The sequence below is a fragment of the Petaurus breviceps genome, unplaced genomic scaffold (assembly GCF_028583685.1).
Source record: "Petaurus breviceps papuanus isolate PSGF00001 unplaced genomic scaffold, PetGlider_PUasm1.0 171, whole genome shotgun sequence".
Classification (NCBI taxonomy): Eukaryota; Metazoa; Chordata; class Mammalia; order Diprotodontia; family Petauridae; genus Petaurus; species Petaurus breviceps.
In genome coordinates, this window is record NW_027185754.1 from 9776723 (window position 1) to 9790462 (window position 13740).

The 13740-nt window shown below is 37.6% G+C and overlaps 1 protein-coding gene across 1 annotated transcript in view; it reads left to right on the forward strand.

Moving 5' to 3' along the window:
• The window catches only part of N4BP1 (NEDD4 binding protein 1), a 71359-nt gene that overhangs the window by 40738 nt on the left and 16881 nt on the right, over positions 1-13740 (forward strand). Inside the window, exon 2 of the mRNA XM_069082547.1 lies at positions 2677-4412. Within this exon, the coding sequence (XP_068938648.1) occupies positions 2677-4412 (1736 nt within the window). The remainder of the gene's footprint in view (positions 1-2676; positions 4413-13740) is intronic.

The window sequence follows — 13740 nt, forward strand, 5'->3', positions numbered from 1 at the left end:
TCTAATACCTAATCCCCTCAACCACCCCCCCCCCCACACACACACATCTTTCATGTTTGCTTAATTCTTTTCTTCCATACCCCAGTTAGGAGAAATAGCAAGTTCTACCCCATTCTTCCTCCTTTCTAAACTAGTATATTAACCCTTTTACCCTTTTCATCCTCCTCTTTCAGCTATTGAAATAAAACCAATCTATTTCACAGTCTTCTACTTTTCTTATTTAGCTACCTCAGTGCCCTTTGAAGTCATTAAGGTTTTAAAGAGACATTTGTTTCTTCTCCTCCTTTAAAATGTTAGTATTAAATCATTTCTAGGGCAGCTAGGTGGCGCAGTGAATAGAGTACCGGCCCTGGAGTCAGGAGGACCTGAGTTCAAATAAGGCCTCAGATGCTTAACACTTATTAGCTGTATGACCTTGGGCAAGTCACATAACCCCAATTGCCCTGCCCCCCCTGCCCAAAAAAAGGTCATTTTTGCAGCTCCTTCCAAGTCTTCAAATAAATTTACCTTCCTAGATTTCTTTTGACACTTGTGCTTACATTTCAAATGCTTGAAAAGTCCTCTGTAACACCAAAGGTCTTTTTTTTCCCTTGTAAGAAAAATTATTCTTGATTGTAAGCCTATATTTGCTAAGTAGAAACTGGCATTGTTCTTCTTCATGTGTTTCAGTCATGTCCAGCTCTTGATGACTGCATTTGGGGTTTTCTTGGCAAAGATACTGGAGTGATTTGCCATGTCCTTCTCCAGTTCATTTCACAGATGAGGAAACTAAGGCAAACAGTTAAAAAAAACTTACCCAGGGTCACCCAGCTATTAATTGTCTGCAGCCAGATTTTTTTTTTTTAAAGCAATCGGGGTTAAGTAACTTGCTCAAGTTTACACGGCCAGTTATTTCTGGGTGTGGTGCTGAGTATCAGACCCCGGGATTCAATCCAGGTCATCCTGACACTGGAGCCGGTGCTCTTACTCGCTGAGCCACCTGGCCACCCCGTGAGGCCAGATTTTAATGCAGTAAGATGAGTCTTCTTGACTCTAGGCCTAGCATTTAATCTACTTTACCACCTACCTGCCCAAGAGACTGACAGATCTTAAGTTATTCTGACTGTAGTTCCTTGGTATTTTAACTTCTTTCTGGATACTTGCAGTATTTTCTTCTTTGATGTTTGACCTCCCAATTGTAGCTACAAAATTCCTTGGAATTTTCCTTTGGCCTTTCAGAGGATAATCTGTGGGTTGGGGTTTTTTTTTTCCTATCTTTACTTTTGTCTTTTAGTTCTAATAGAGCTAGGGAGTGTTCATTTGCCATTTCTCAAAAGGTAGAGTCTAGTTATATATATATGTGTGTGTGTGTGTGTGTGTATATGTATACATATACATATGTTTCAGAAAGTCAGATAATTCTTAAATTATCTCTTTGACCTGTTTTCTGGGTCATTTTTTTTTTATATCAGGTATATTAGATTTTCTCATTTGTTCTAATATTTCTTGCTGTCTAACAGAATCCTTGCTTTCTGTTTGGTCTAGTCTTATTTTCAGGTAATCCATTATTTGGGTGAGTTTTCCCACATTCCCTTCTAAGCTATTTTCCATACACTTTTTTTCTCCAGAGCTTTAATTGTATCTCTTTCTTGAATTATATCTTCTAGAGACTTATGGATTGCTCCTAGGCTGCTTTTTGGGGATCTCTTTAAGATTCGCAGCAACTTTTTCATATTTGTTTTATTCTTCTCTATACCTTCATTTTCTGAATTGAGGCTTTGTGCCAAGATCAGACTCTGCTCCTGCTGTACTTTTTGGTTGGGTTTGTCAGCCCTGCTTGGTCTCTGTTTGGGTCACCTGGTTCATTTTGCTGACCTCCATTTCCCAGGGTTAGACACTCTGATCTTTGAAGTTCAAAAGGCTGAATATTTAGAGCCCTCTAAGGCATGTCAGAACAGTTCTAGGGAACTGGACAGCCCCTCAACATCTGGAATGTCTAAAACTGAGCACTGCTAAACGTGTACAATTCCCCAGGTCTTTTATCCAACCCTCCTGGGACTTTTTCATGGGAGCCCATCATTTTGCTTCCTTACACAGAGCCCTTCAGGCTACACACATCTTTGGCATATCTCTGTTAGTACTAGGAAACTGTGCATTTATTTGTTTGCTTGTTCTAACTTTTCTTGTAGCTCCTTTCCTGTTGTCTGTGAACTTCTGACTGAGTTATTGTGCAGCTTGGGGTAGAAGTTATTTACTATAGTTTCTCATTAGATTTTTTTTCTTTGCTTTTTGCTTTTTGTAGGGCAATTGGGGGTAACTTGCCCAAGATTAGTGTGGGTGTTAAGTGTCTGAGGCCGGAACCGGACTCAGGTCCTCCTGACTCAGGGGCCGATGCTCTACTTACTTCGCCACCTAGCCGCCCCTCATTAGATTTCTTGATCATTATTCAGCCTGATGTCAATTTCAAATTTTATATTGGAGTAGGTGTTTGGGAACTGGGTGGTTTGCTTCCACTCAGAAAGCCATCTTGGATGAAAGCAAGAAGTATTTTAAAATTTTAATTTAAAAATAAAATTTTTCCCCATTCATTAGATGAAAATATGTTTATTAATTCTTTCCAAATTGGCTTGTTATTACACGTCATTTATTGCATACTGTAAGGGGATTTTAAACTGCATTTTTTTTTAATCTTTACAGGAATTCATCAAGGGAATCTGTGAACCTGAATTAGAAGAAAGAGAATGTTATCCAAAGGACATGCACTGTATTTTTGTTGGGGCACAGAACCTATTTCTTAAGAGCTTGATCCAGGATACATGTGCTGATATGTCCATTCTGGATATTGGTGTTCTTAGTATCAGAGGTGGTGCTGAAGCTGTTGTCATGGCCAGAAGTCACATACAGCAATTTGTGAAGCTCTTTGAAAACAATGAGAGTCTACCAAATACTCAGAATGAATCAGAGGTGAAAAAGCAGTTTAAACAATTTGTTGAATCACATGCAGATAAATATACAATGGATTTGTTGATTTTGCCCAGTTCATTGAAGAAAGAACTCCTAAATCTTACCCATGGTGAAGATTCATATGAACTAGATTATGATGATAATGATATCATTGATCTTACAGATAGTAAAACAGAACTTACCCACAATGGCATCCAAGAGCTGAGGATGTCCAGTGTTGGGCAAGTTTTTCAGGAGGATGAAAGAAAACAAGCAGGGACCCCTGTTTCTGAGCTTACAAAACAGATGGACACAGTTTTTTCTGGTTCCACAGAGGTTCTTTTTGTTCCTGTAAATGGTGTAGCTCCACCTAAAGAATCTGTTTCCAAAGAGAGGATATGTCACAAAAGAAGGTCTTCTGATACTGAAGAAAGACACACGAAGAAGCAGTTTTCATTGGAAAATGTTCAGGGGAGTGACCCTCCATCTGCTACTGAGAAATTGACTGCTGGCACGGTGATTAACCTGCTCTCTGATTCCTGTACAATCTCTGAAGATTTAGGCATTGATGTAAAAGACACTACTGAGGAAATGGAATATAACATCCTGGTAAACTTTTTTAAAACCATGGGATACTCCCAGGAAACTGTAGAAAAAGTTATTAAGGAGCAGGGATCATCTACAGAACCCTTAGTACTTTTAGAAGAAATTGAAAAGGAAAACAGAAAGTTCCAGGAAGAAAAAGAAATCTTCCCTAGGCACACTTCAATTTTGTGCTTGGAGGTCACTGAAGCCAAAAGCAAGGGTATTTACAATAGTCAAAATGAATTTAAAATGAATTTTTCTCCAAAGAAAACAAAGGATCACATGCAGCAAAACGTAATAGAACAATCTCAGTCACCTCTCAGAATAGAAGAAAAACCAGGTACCTCAAACTGCAAAATGAAAACTGCTAGTTCAGTTCCAGCAGAACAGAGAGCAGAAAATTGGAATTCTACCCAGAGCCATGTTCCCCACATAGATGTAGAAATGGATGGCTCTTCACCTTCTGTTTCCCCTTTAAAGAAGCTCTTAAATGACAAGGGAGTACTTACAGACTTAGATTTTGTTGCCAGAGGAGCTCCAAGTCACCAGCCAAGAGTACCAGTTATTCCTGAAAATATTTTGTTTCCAAAAACTGGGATCACAGTTCCAAAGAATAATGTTAATCTTATATGTGAAAGCCAGCTAGGATGTTGCAGCTCTTCCCAAGTCAAGCCAAATTGCCAACCCTTCCCTCCGATGCCTTTTTTTCCACCCCAGTTTCTCCCTTCAGTTTCTAACGTTAATAAGCTGGCAGGACCATCCAATCGTTGTATTGATTCCTCAGTTACTGGGGTTCAAAGATTCCGGGATACTCTTAAAACACCATACAAGCTGGAATTAAAAAATGAACCAGGGAGATCAGATTTAAGGCACATTGTTATAGATGGGAGCAATGTTGCAATTGCGTAAGTATAGTTAATCTTTATTAACTGTACCACAAATTTTCAAGTGTTTGAATTGATCTAAATAATACCTAATGGATTGGTTGCTTTGCCTTACTTGAACCATACTTGAATAATTACATAGATTTCTAAAACCTTGGAATATCAAAAGTGTTTTGGCCCGATGTGCTTTAGTAATAGGTACTGTTTTATATACAGTTTTGCTTCATTAGTTCAAGCTTTGTTTCTGGCCTTTCCTATTAGCAGAATTTTTCTTCCTGGTAAAATTTGTAAAGGGAAGAATTATAGTTGTGTTATTTGGAAAAAACTATTAAAATAAGTGTCAACTGGGATTTAACTCACATTTATCCACCCACACATCTAGAAAGCTGGAAGATGTCTACAGATTTTTTTTTTTTTTTGCCTTTTGGAGGGCAATAGGGGTTAAGTAACTTGCCCAAGGTTACATGGCTAGTTTTTTTGTGTGGGTATTAAGTGTCTGAGGCCGGATCCGAACTCAGGTCCTCCTGACTGTGGGGCTGGCGCTTTACTCACAGTGCCACCTAGCTGCCCCTACAGATTTTTTTTTAACTGCACTCAAATAGCTTTTCATAGAGAGGACCTTTGTGTTTGTCAAATGTATTTCCTACATCCTAGGTCACCTTTTTTTTTTAACTATCTCTTATGTTTTGTGGGGGGTTTTTTTGCTTTTTGGAGGGGGGAAGGCAGGGCAGTTGGGGTTAAGTGACTTGCCCAAGGTCACATGGCTAGTAAGTATTAAGTGTCTGAGGCCGGATTTGAAGTTAGGTCCTCCTGACTCTAGGGCTGGTGCTCTATTCACTGCACCACCTAACTTCTCCTAAACTATCTCTTATTAAAAAGTGACCAAATAATAGTTCTAGTAACTAACTATACAGTTAAAAAGTTTAACACTTATTTAAATAAGACAGCCTTTAACTATGAGTTGTCCATAACTAAAAAGATAAAGGTTTTCCTTTGTCATTGTTGACAGTTTTGTGGGGGGTTTTTTTGGCCACTGACTTTTAAAAGAAATATTTCTGGTAATTTGTTTTCATGAGTGATTACATGATAAGAAAATATATTTCATGTAAAGTTTCAGAGCTACAAGAGCTTTAGCTGAATGAATGACCTTGGGCAGCTCCCTTCTACATATATACTAAATGACACAAAGACGATTAGAATGGCTTCTGTCTGAAGACATGGAAGTTCTCGAATCATTTCCTATTTTCCAGTGCAAAGTGATCTCTGCCTCTGCTGTTCTCTTCCCTAGTGCTTTGTACACTTTTCATTTTTAAGTTGGTGATGATGTGGTGATGGAAATGGTGTACTTGCCATGACTCTCGGAGCCTTGAGATATAGGACCAGGTGTTTATTTCACTCTGCCCAGAAGGCGCTTTTCTATAGACCAGGTGCTTAATAAATAGCGGCAATGGTTATTTTCACCTCTTTCAGAGCCTTAGTTTTCTCCTCTTAACAAATGAGGGGGTTGAACTAGATGATATTTCAGGTTCCTTCTAACTCAGATATTCTCTCATTCAATAATCTAGTCCAACCTCCTGATTTTACAGAGAAGGAAGCTAAATGCCCAGGAGTTTAAGTACCTGGCTTCAGGTCATGTTAGAGTGGCCAGAGAACTCAGGTCTCTTCATTCCCATCTAGTCTCATTTCCATAACTACCTTCAACTTTCTAAGAAAATTCCTTTTTTGTTTTTGAACAATAGGCCAATAAGGTTGTACAAAGAAGTAAGCAGCAAGGACTTTTCTTAGGAAAAGTCTTACCAATCTTTTTCTGAATGTAAAATTCAGATGCATCTATTTTACTATTATTTTGTCAAAAACTTCTATAACTGCTGCCTTTTTATTTGGATGATAGTAGACTACCATAATTTAGAAATACAGTAACTTGGAAATAGGAGCTCTTCACAGTCATTATCAGAAAAGTAAACTGTTTTAAGAGAGAACCAGAAGCTACTTAACTATTTTGTCTAACAACCAAAATTGGGATGACTAGGTAGTTTAATATGAAATGCATTGTTGATATTATGGGTCTTTATTCAGTTTTTTAAATTGGGATAGATAATGTGAATTATATTAATCATTTTATGCCTTTGATTCTTTTTGATATGTAACTTTAGGATGAGAATGACTTAAGCAAAGGCATCCTATCTGATTTTTAAAACTGGCTGTGTTATTTCCAGCTTTGTCATTCTCTTTTGTACATCAGTTTTTAGATTGCTTAATCCTTCTACTTCCTTCCTTATTACATAAAAGTTTTCTGTGCATTTTGTAGTATATACATAATCTTATTTTTAAGTTCTTGTTGTCAGTCAAACCACTGAAAGGGTACTGGTATTAATCTAAAGTATATCCTATCTCTTAAATTCAGTTTTTTCAGTTTCCCGTAATGTGATATTTAAACATTTTTAACCCTTTAGGAACTTAGGTGTTTTATAGTGGCTGAATCTTCTGTTTTAAATTTTGGTGTTTTAGGCAGCATTGATTCACTTCACTTTATTTTAATAGCACATGGCTACATTGTGCCAAGAAACACTTGTAACAGATTTTAAATCTATGAGCTAATTAACATGCAGGTTTTCTGTTGTCTAATATTTTGTCATTATTGGGAAGAGCTTTATTCACCTTGAATTAATATAATCTAATAAATACTCTTTTGACAATTCTCCTGATTTCTAAAGGTCTCCTTTTCTAGTTTTGCTAAATCTTTTAGCATCTTTTCTTGAATGGGACACTTCATTGTCCATGTGTAGATTATAAACATATAATGCATTGGTGAATTTGAAGTTCAGGAAGCTCTGGTGAAATGTAGAGTAGTTAATGGTTTAATGTTTTGTTGTTGGGTTTGTTTTTTGATTTATTATTTAGAAGGAGAAAGTGAGTGTTGAAACTCAATTTCCATGAATGACTTCTCACAAAATCCTTGTTGAAAGAAGTGGAACTTCATCGAGTTTTGTTGTCTCTGTCTTTTAGCAGCTACAGGGCACGCTTTTTTTGGCATTTATATTTTTATCTGAAACATAGTGTCATTTTTCATTAGATCAGAAAGGTCTTTCATGGAAGGGAAGAAGCTATTTTGTTCCTAAATTGATCATGCCAAATGGCGTCCCATGAATAGGTAGCATCTTACAAGTAAATTTGATGGATCAGGTAATAGTCTATAGAGAATCAGTTGGAAAGACTTACTCACTTGTACTCAGGATCAGAGCAGTTGTCCCAGAAGTAGGAGGAAGATAAGATAGAAACAGTGAAGAAAGCTTAAGAAATGCATATGGGGATCCAGGTTTCTTTCATTCGCTTTCCTTCCACTATTTTTTCTTTTTCTTGTGTGTGTGCGCGCGCATGCACACACTGCCTACCACTTCCATGCCCCCTGGAATGGGCTACTTTTGTTAGTTTGGATATGGGCAACATCAAAAAGGAGGGGTAATACTAAATCCTAGTCAGGCTGATTATTAACATGCTGCCTCTGTACCACTAAAGGAACTGGGGCCATTTTTTCCTGTAGTTTTTAAGACAGCCTCTTGTGTAAGTGTGTGTGCACTGGATTGATAGGAAATCTTGAGACAAAGTGAATGACTTGATGTCCATATGGTCTGACTGTGAACCAATTCAGATACTAAATAGTGGAATTCCATTAAATTTGACTTAATGTAGTAAAATTAGATCTCTGAATGGTTCAGTTCAGTTTCCCCCACCCATGAAACTCATTAAATATGAACAAATCTATCCAGTCACTTCAGTTAAGTAGAAATTTAAATTGATAGTACTCTAAGCCTTCTTTCTTGACTAACCTGAAGACTGAAATGCCACTAAAACCTTAACTCATGTTTTAGTCTGATAATCTAAATGAAGTGTCCTGTTTAGTCAATGAAACAATGAAAAACATGGATAAGGTCTTGGAAGTTGAACTACTTTTTTCCTTTTTACTTTTCCTTTTAGGTCAAGTTCCTGTCTCCTCATGTTATCTTTTTCTTTTAATTCTCTAAACGATAGCACTCTTGGCGTGGCCTAGACGACACCTGTTTCCGACCACTTAGCTGGCAACAGCCAGGTAGAGTGCTGGTTTTTCTCCCTCTTGCTCTTAGAATCAGTAACTTTATCTTTTCCAGGAAATTTTCAGGGTGAGGCAGCTTAAATCTGCCTCAGAAAGCATGCCTTCCGAAATCCTATCTAAATAAACATTAACACTCATCCCTTCAAGTGTTGGTGAAAATGCAGGCAATTGTATAATCATAAACAGCCTTTCCTAGAGTACTATACATGTGTCTCCTCTTTCTTAGAAGTTTTATTTATTTATTTTTTGGCCTTTTGGAGGGCAATTGGGGTTAAGTAACTTGCCCATGGTTACACAGCTAGTTTTTTGTGTGGGTGTTAAGTGTCTGAGGCCGAAACCGAACTCAGGTCCTCCCAACTTGGGCAGGGCAGGTGCTTTACTCACTGCTGCCACCTAGCCGCCCTTTCTTAGAAGTTGTTTTTTTTTTTCTTTTTAAAGCAATTGGGTTTAAGTAACTTGCTCAAGGTTACAAGGCCAGTTATTTCTGGGTGTGGTGCTAAGTATCTGAGCCTGGATTCTATCCCCAGGTCATCCCGACACTGGGGCTGGTGCTCTTACTCGGTGTGCTACCTGGCTGCTCCCCTTTCTTAGAGGTTTTAAAGACTGTATAGCAAACAAAAACAAATCTCTCAACTTAGCTTGTCAGTGTTTCAGGAGAACCTAGTTTAACAGAAATCTAAGCTTTATTGTGAAGCCTGCAAGTATTTACTTGAAAACTATGTACTTTTTTGCCAGATACTTTTGGATGTCAGTATTTTAATTCTAAGTCAAAAGTCAGGAAGCAAAACTCTGCTGTCTTCATTTTCAGATATTACCATTTCTTATCATTTTGCTTTCTTTTTGGCAGTTGAGGGCGGTATGGAGAGCAGAAAATGGCCCAACTCAAAATACAAAATGTAATTGCATTCATTTATCTCTTTTGAAGCCCAGCACTAATTCTTCAGTATTATTATTTGACAAAATAGTCATGATTCTGACTACTAATTGGCCATCATTTCTTTCTATTAAGTTCTCAAAGTTATATTCAAGTAAAAAGAAACACAAATTAGAACAAAATGGAAGTAGTAAAAATTCCACCATTCTTTCTCCCAAAGGAGGAACCTTTTTTAAGTAACTTTTTTGACAAGGTAAAATTAAAGGGAAAGATCTTTTTTTACTGAAACTCTGCTTTCTGTGAATTATACATAGATGTCCTCAACAGAAAAATAAAATTGTGTCTCTTTGAAAAGTTATCTAGAATACTAGAAGGGACCTCAGAGGTCATCTAAGTCAGCAAATCAGTAATTAAAATTTATTTTCTTCTTAATTCTAAACTTTTTAACAAACATCACTTTGTATTCATTATGCCTTTTCAACCTCATTTATAATTTTTTATAGTTAATACAAATAACAATCCAGATAAAAATTTACTAGTGCTGTATATGATTATTTATTTGAATTTATTTACAATTCACGTATTTCTGAGCCTGCTATGTACAAGGTATGCTGCTATATAATAATAGTAGTTATTTTTATTCAGTTACTTTTTTTGTGTCCAATTCTTCCTGACCCCATTTGGGGTTTTCTTGGCAGAGATACTGGAGTAGTTTGCCAATTCCTTCTCCAACTCATTTTACAGATGAGGAAACTGAGGCAAACAAGATTAAGAGACTTGCCCGGGGTCACACAGCTAGTAAGTGTCTGAAACCAGATTTGCACTATAGGAAGATGAGTCTCTCTGTCTCCATGCCTAGAACTCTATTCACTATACCACTGTATAAGTCATAGGCATTACCTTTAAAGAGCTTTCATAAAAGACATTATTTGACCTGGACCTTGAATAGGGAGAATTTTGACAGATGTCTGTAAAAAAGGCAGAGAGGTATGAGGAATGGGGTTGCGTTCCAGTAAGAGGGGAAATAACCAACTTGAACAGAGGCACTAAGGTGGGAAAACACAGGATATGGACATATAACAAGTCATATGGTTTGACTAGAACATAGGATTCATAGTGGGAAATAGGCTTTATGGAGCAGTGTAAAAAAAACAAGCTCTGGACTTGGAGTATGGAAGACCTGGGTTTGAATCCATCCTCTTAACATGTACAATAATAAGTCACTTCACCTCTATGTGAGAATCTGTTTCCTCATGTGTACAATGGAAAGCATATCTATAGTACCTTCTTTCCAGAATTTTTGAGATTATCAAACTAGATAATGTATTTCAATCACTTTGCAAGCCATAAAGCACTATATAAATGTCAACCTAGAATGATTTTTATTATTTCAGATGACACATACCTAGGAGAAATCATTTACCCAAAGGATGTTGCATACAAAACAAAATTCAAAAAGATCTTAACATTAGAATGTTGGGTTGCATCTAATGAAATCAGATTTAATAGAGAAATATATCAAGTCTTGTACTTTGGTTGAAAAAAATTCAACAGTGTATGGGGAAGGGGCTGGCTAGACAGCCTGAATAAAGATGTTGGGGTTTTAGTCAGCTGAAGCTTCTGGTGAATCAGTAGTATGATACGGCAGCCCGAAAAGCTAGCACAGTCTGAGTCTGCACAGTGTCGGACAGAGGAGGTGCAGTCCTGCTATTCTTTGTGCTCGTTATTGCCCATCTGGAGTGCTGTGTTTAGGTCAAGGCGCTGTATTTTAGGAAGAACATTGATATTCTATAGAGTGGAAGACAACTAGGGTGGGGCTAAAGGATCTTGAGTTCATGTTCTGTGAATATTTGTAGGAAGGACTGGAGATGTTTCTTCTGGAGAAGAGAAGACTGAAGGAGAACATGATAGTTGTATTCAAGTACTTGAAAGTCTTATCATGTAGAAGAAGGATTATGTATTTGTTCTTCTTCATCCCAGAGAGTAGAACAAGGAGCAGTGAGTGGAAGTTTCAGAGCCAGATTTATGTGTGGTATAAGGAAAAATACATTGCTGGGAGTTATCCTATCTTGGGAAAGAGTGGGTTCCCCCTCACTAGAGGTCTGTAGGCAAAGGCTAGATGACCACTCTTTGAGTATGCTATAGAGGTGATTTTTTTTTTACTTTTAAATTTTTTTTGCTTTTTGGAGGGGAAAGGAGGGCAATTGGGGTTAAGTGACTTGCCCACAGTCATACGGCTAGTTTTTGTTTTAAGTGTCTGAGGCTGGATTTGAACTCAGGTCCTCCTGACTCCAGGGCCAGTGCTGTATTCACTGCGCCACCTAGCCACCCCAAGGTGATTTCTTTTTGTACAGCATTTGGACAAGATGGTCTCTGAGTCCTTCTGTCTCTGAGCTTCTGAGTACCTTGAATGTCAAGCTAAGGATTTGGGACTTAATTTAGACAGTGAGGAGCTATTGAAAGTTTACGAATAGTGGTGTGACATGACCAGAGCTATTCATTCCAAAGATTGATCCAGCAGCAGAGTATAGAGTTGATTGAAGGGGAGAGATGAAGCAGGATTATAAAGTTCTTTAAAGTAGTGTCACCCATTTCAGTCTCCTCATCAGACTTGCAATAATGCAGGCAAGAAATCATAAAGTTTGGGGGCAGCTAGGTGGCACAGTGAGTAGAGCACCAGCCCTGGAGTCAGGAGGATCTGAGTTCAGATTTGGCCTCAGACACTTAACACTTACTAGCCATGTGGCCTTGGGCAAGTCACTGAACCCCAATTGCCCTGCTTTCCCCCCTCCAAAAAGCAAAAAAAGAAAAAGAAAAAAATCATAAAGATCTCAAGAATGATAGGAAATGTATTCAAGGTACACCAGGGAGGTAAAATATTGAGGATTTGGCAATTGGTTAGCTACATGAGAATATTTTTCTTATTAAGTAGTACTCTGAAAATCTTATTTATATAATCAAACTGTAGTCATGGGAATTTGGGATATAAGCACTCCTATAAGTTTACTAAATACCAAAAAAGTGCCCTACCTCCTCCTATAAACTTGAGCAAGTCTTGTGTTTACTCATCAAGCATACATTCCTTAGCTGCTTATTCAAAATATTTGTAAGAAATTCCAGTTCCATTCCAGAACTATTCATTGAACTTCACACCTTTTTTACTTTTTTTACCATGAATATGAATAGAAACTATTTGGTGTGTATGATTTTTTTTTTTTTTTTGCTTTTTGGAGGGCAGTTGGGGTTAAGTGACTTGCCCAAGGCCACACGACTAGTTTTTTGTGTTACATGTCTGAGGTTGAATTCGAACTCAGATCCTCCTTACTCCAGGGCCGGTGCTCTATTCACTACACCACCTAGCCACCTCCTATGTTTGACTTTTTTATGTTAGACACCCAAGAGGCTGATAAATATATGTTTATAGCTGTCTATTTGGAATGTCACAATACCTCAATATAGTACTGATCTCCCCTTGCTGAATGAGACATTTTACATAAGTGGCTCTTCCAGTTCATTGAAGATGATTCCTCAGGTGCCAAAAATAAAGTTATATATTTTTTTAATGATTTGAAAATACTTCTGTAGTTTGTGGCCCTTTCCTGCCTTTGTAAACAGAGGCTACTAAATGCCATTTAGCCTTTTTTTGATGACTCAGGCTTATTGCTGTACAGTCTTGTGCACTGCATTACTTTTTTAGTTTTCTGTCTTCTCCATCATTCTTAAGCTATCAGCTGTCTCTTCATTGCTGTCATCATACCTATCTCTAATAATTCCTCCCCTGCATTTTGTAGTTTACCACTTCTGTACTTATGTGGACTGCAAAACAGATAAGATTTTGTTATTGTGTGTTAAATAAGATGTAATAACACTCACCATCCACCAGCCCTGAGAGGAAATGGTCCAGGATTTTTGAAGGCTATGCCAAGAGATATATTATAGAAAGACTTCGGGTGTGGACCCTGTGGCAGACAGACATTTGTTATTTGAAGCTCATAGATATACAAGTAATTTTGTCCAGTACCCTCATTTTTCTGACCCAGAGAGGGATATAAATTGCCCCCAAATCCCACAGTTAGTAGTAGAACAAGAATTCAAACCCAACCCCAAACTGGATCCAAATTCAGTACTCTCACTAGTCTAGCTAAATTTAGAAAGGCATGTCCTTGTCTATTGAGGCAAAGAGTGAACAGATACTGATGAAGTTTTAGATCTTGAAATATTAAAAGTTCAGAACAACCTAAGGACTGAGCTTTTCCTACAAGAACAGACTCATTACTGATAACCTGGATAATTTGTGTCCATATTCCACTATGAACAAGAATATTAAGGTACTTTCCCTGTATGCATTCATTCATCAGAAATTTAGTAAGCCCTTATAATGAATG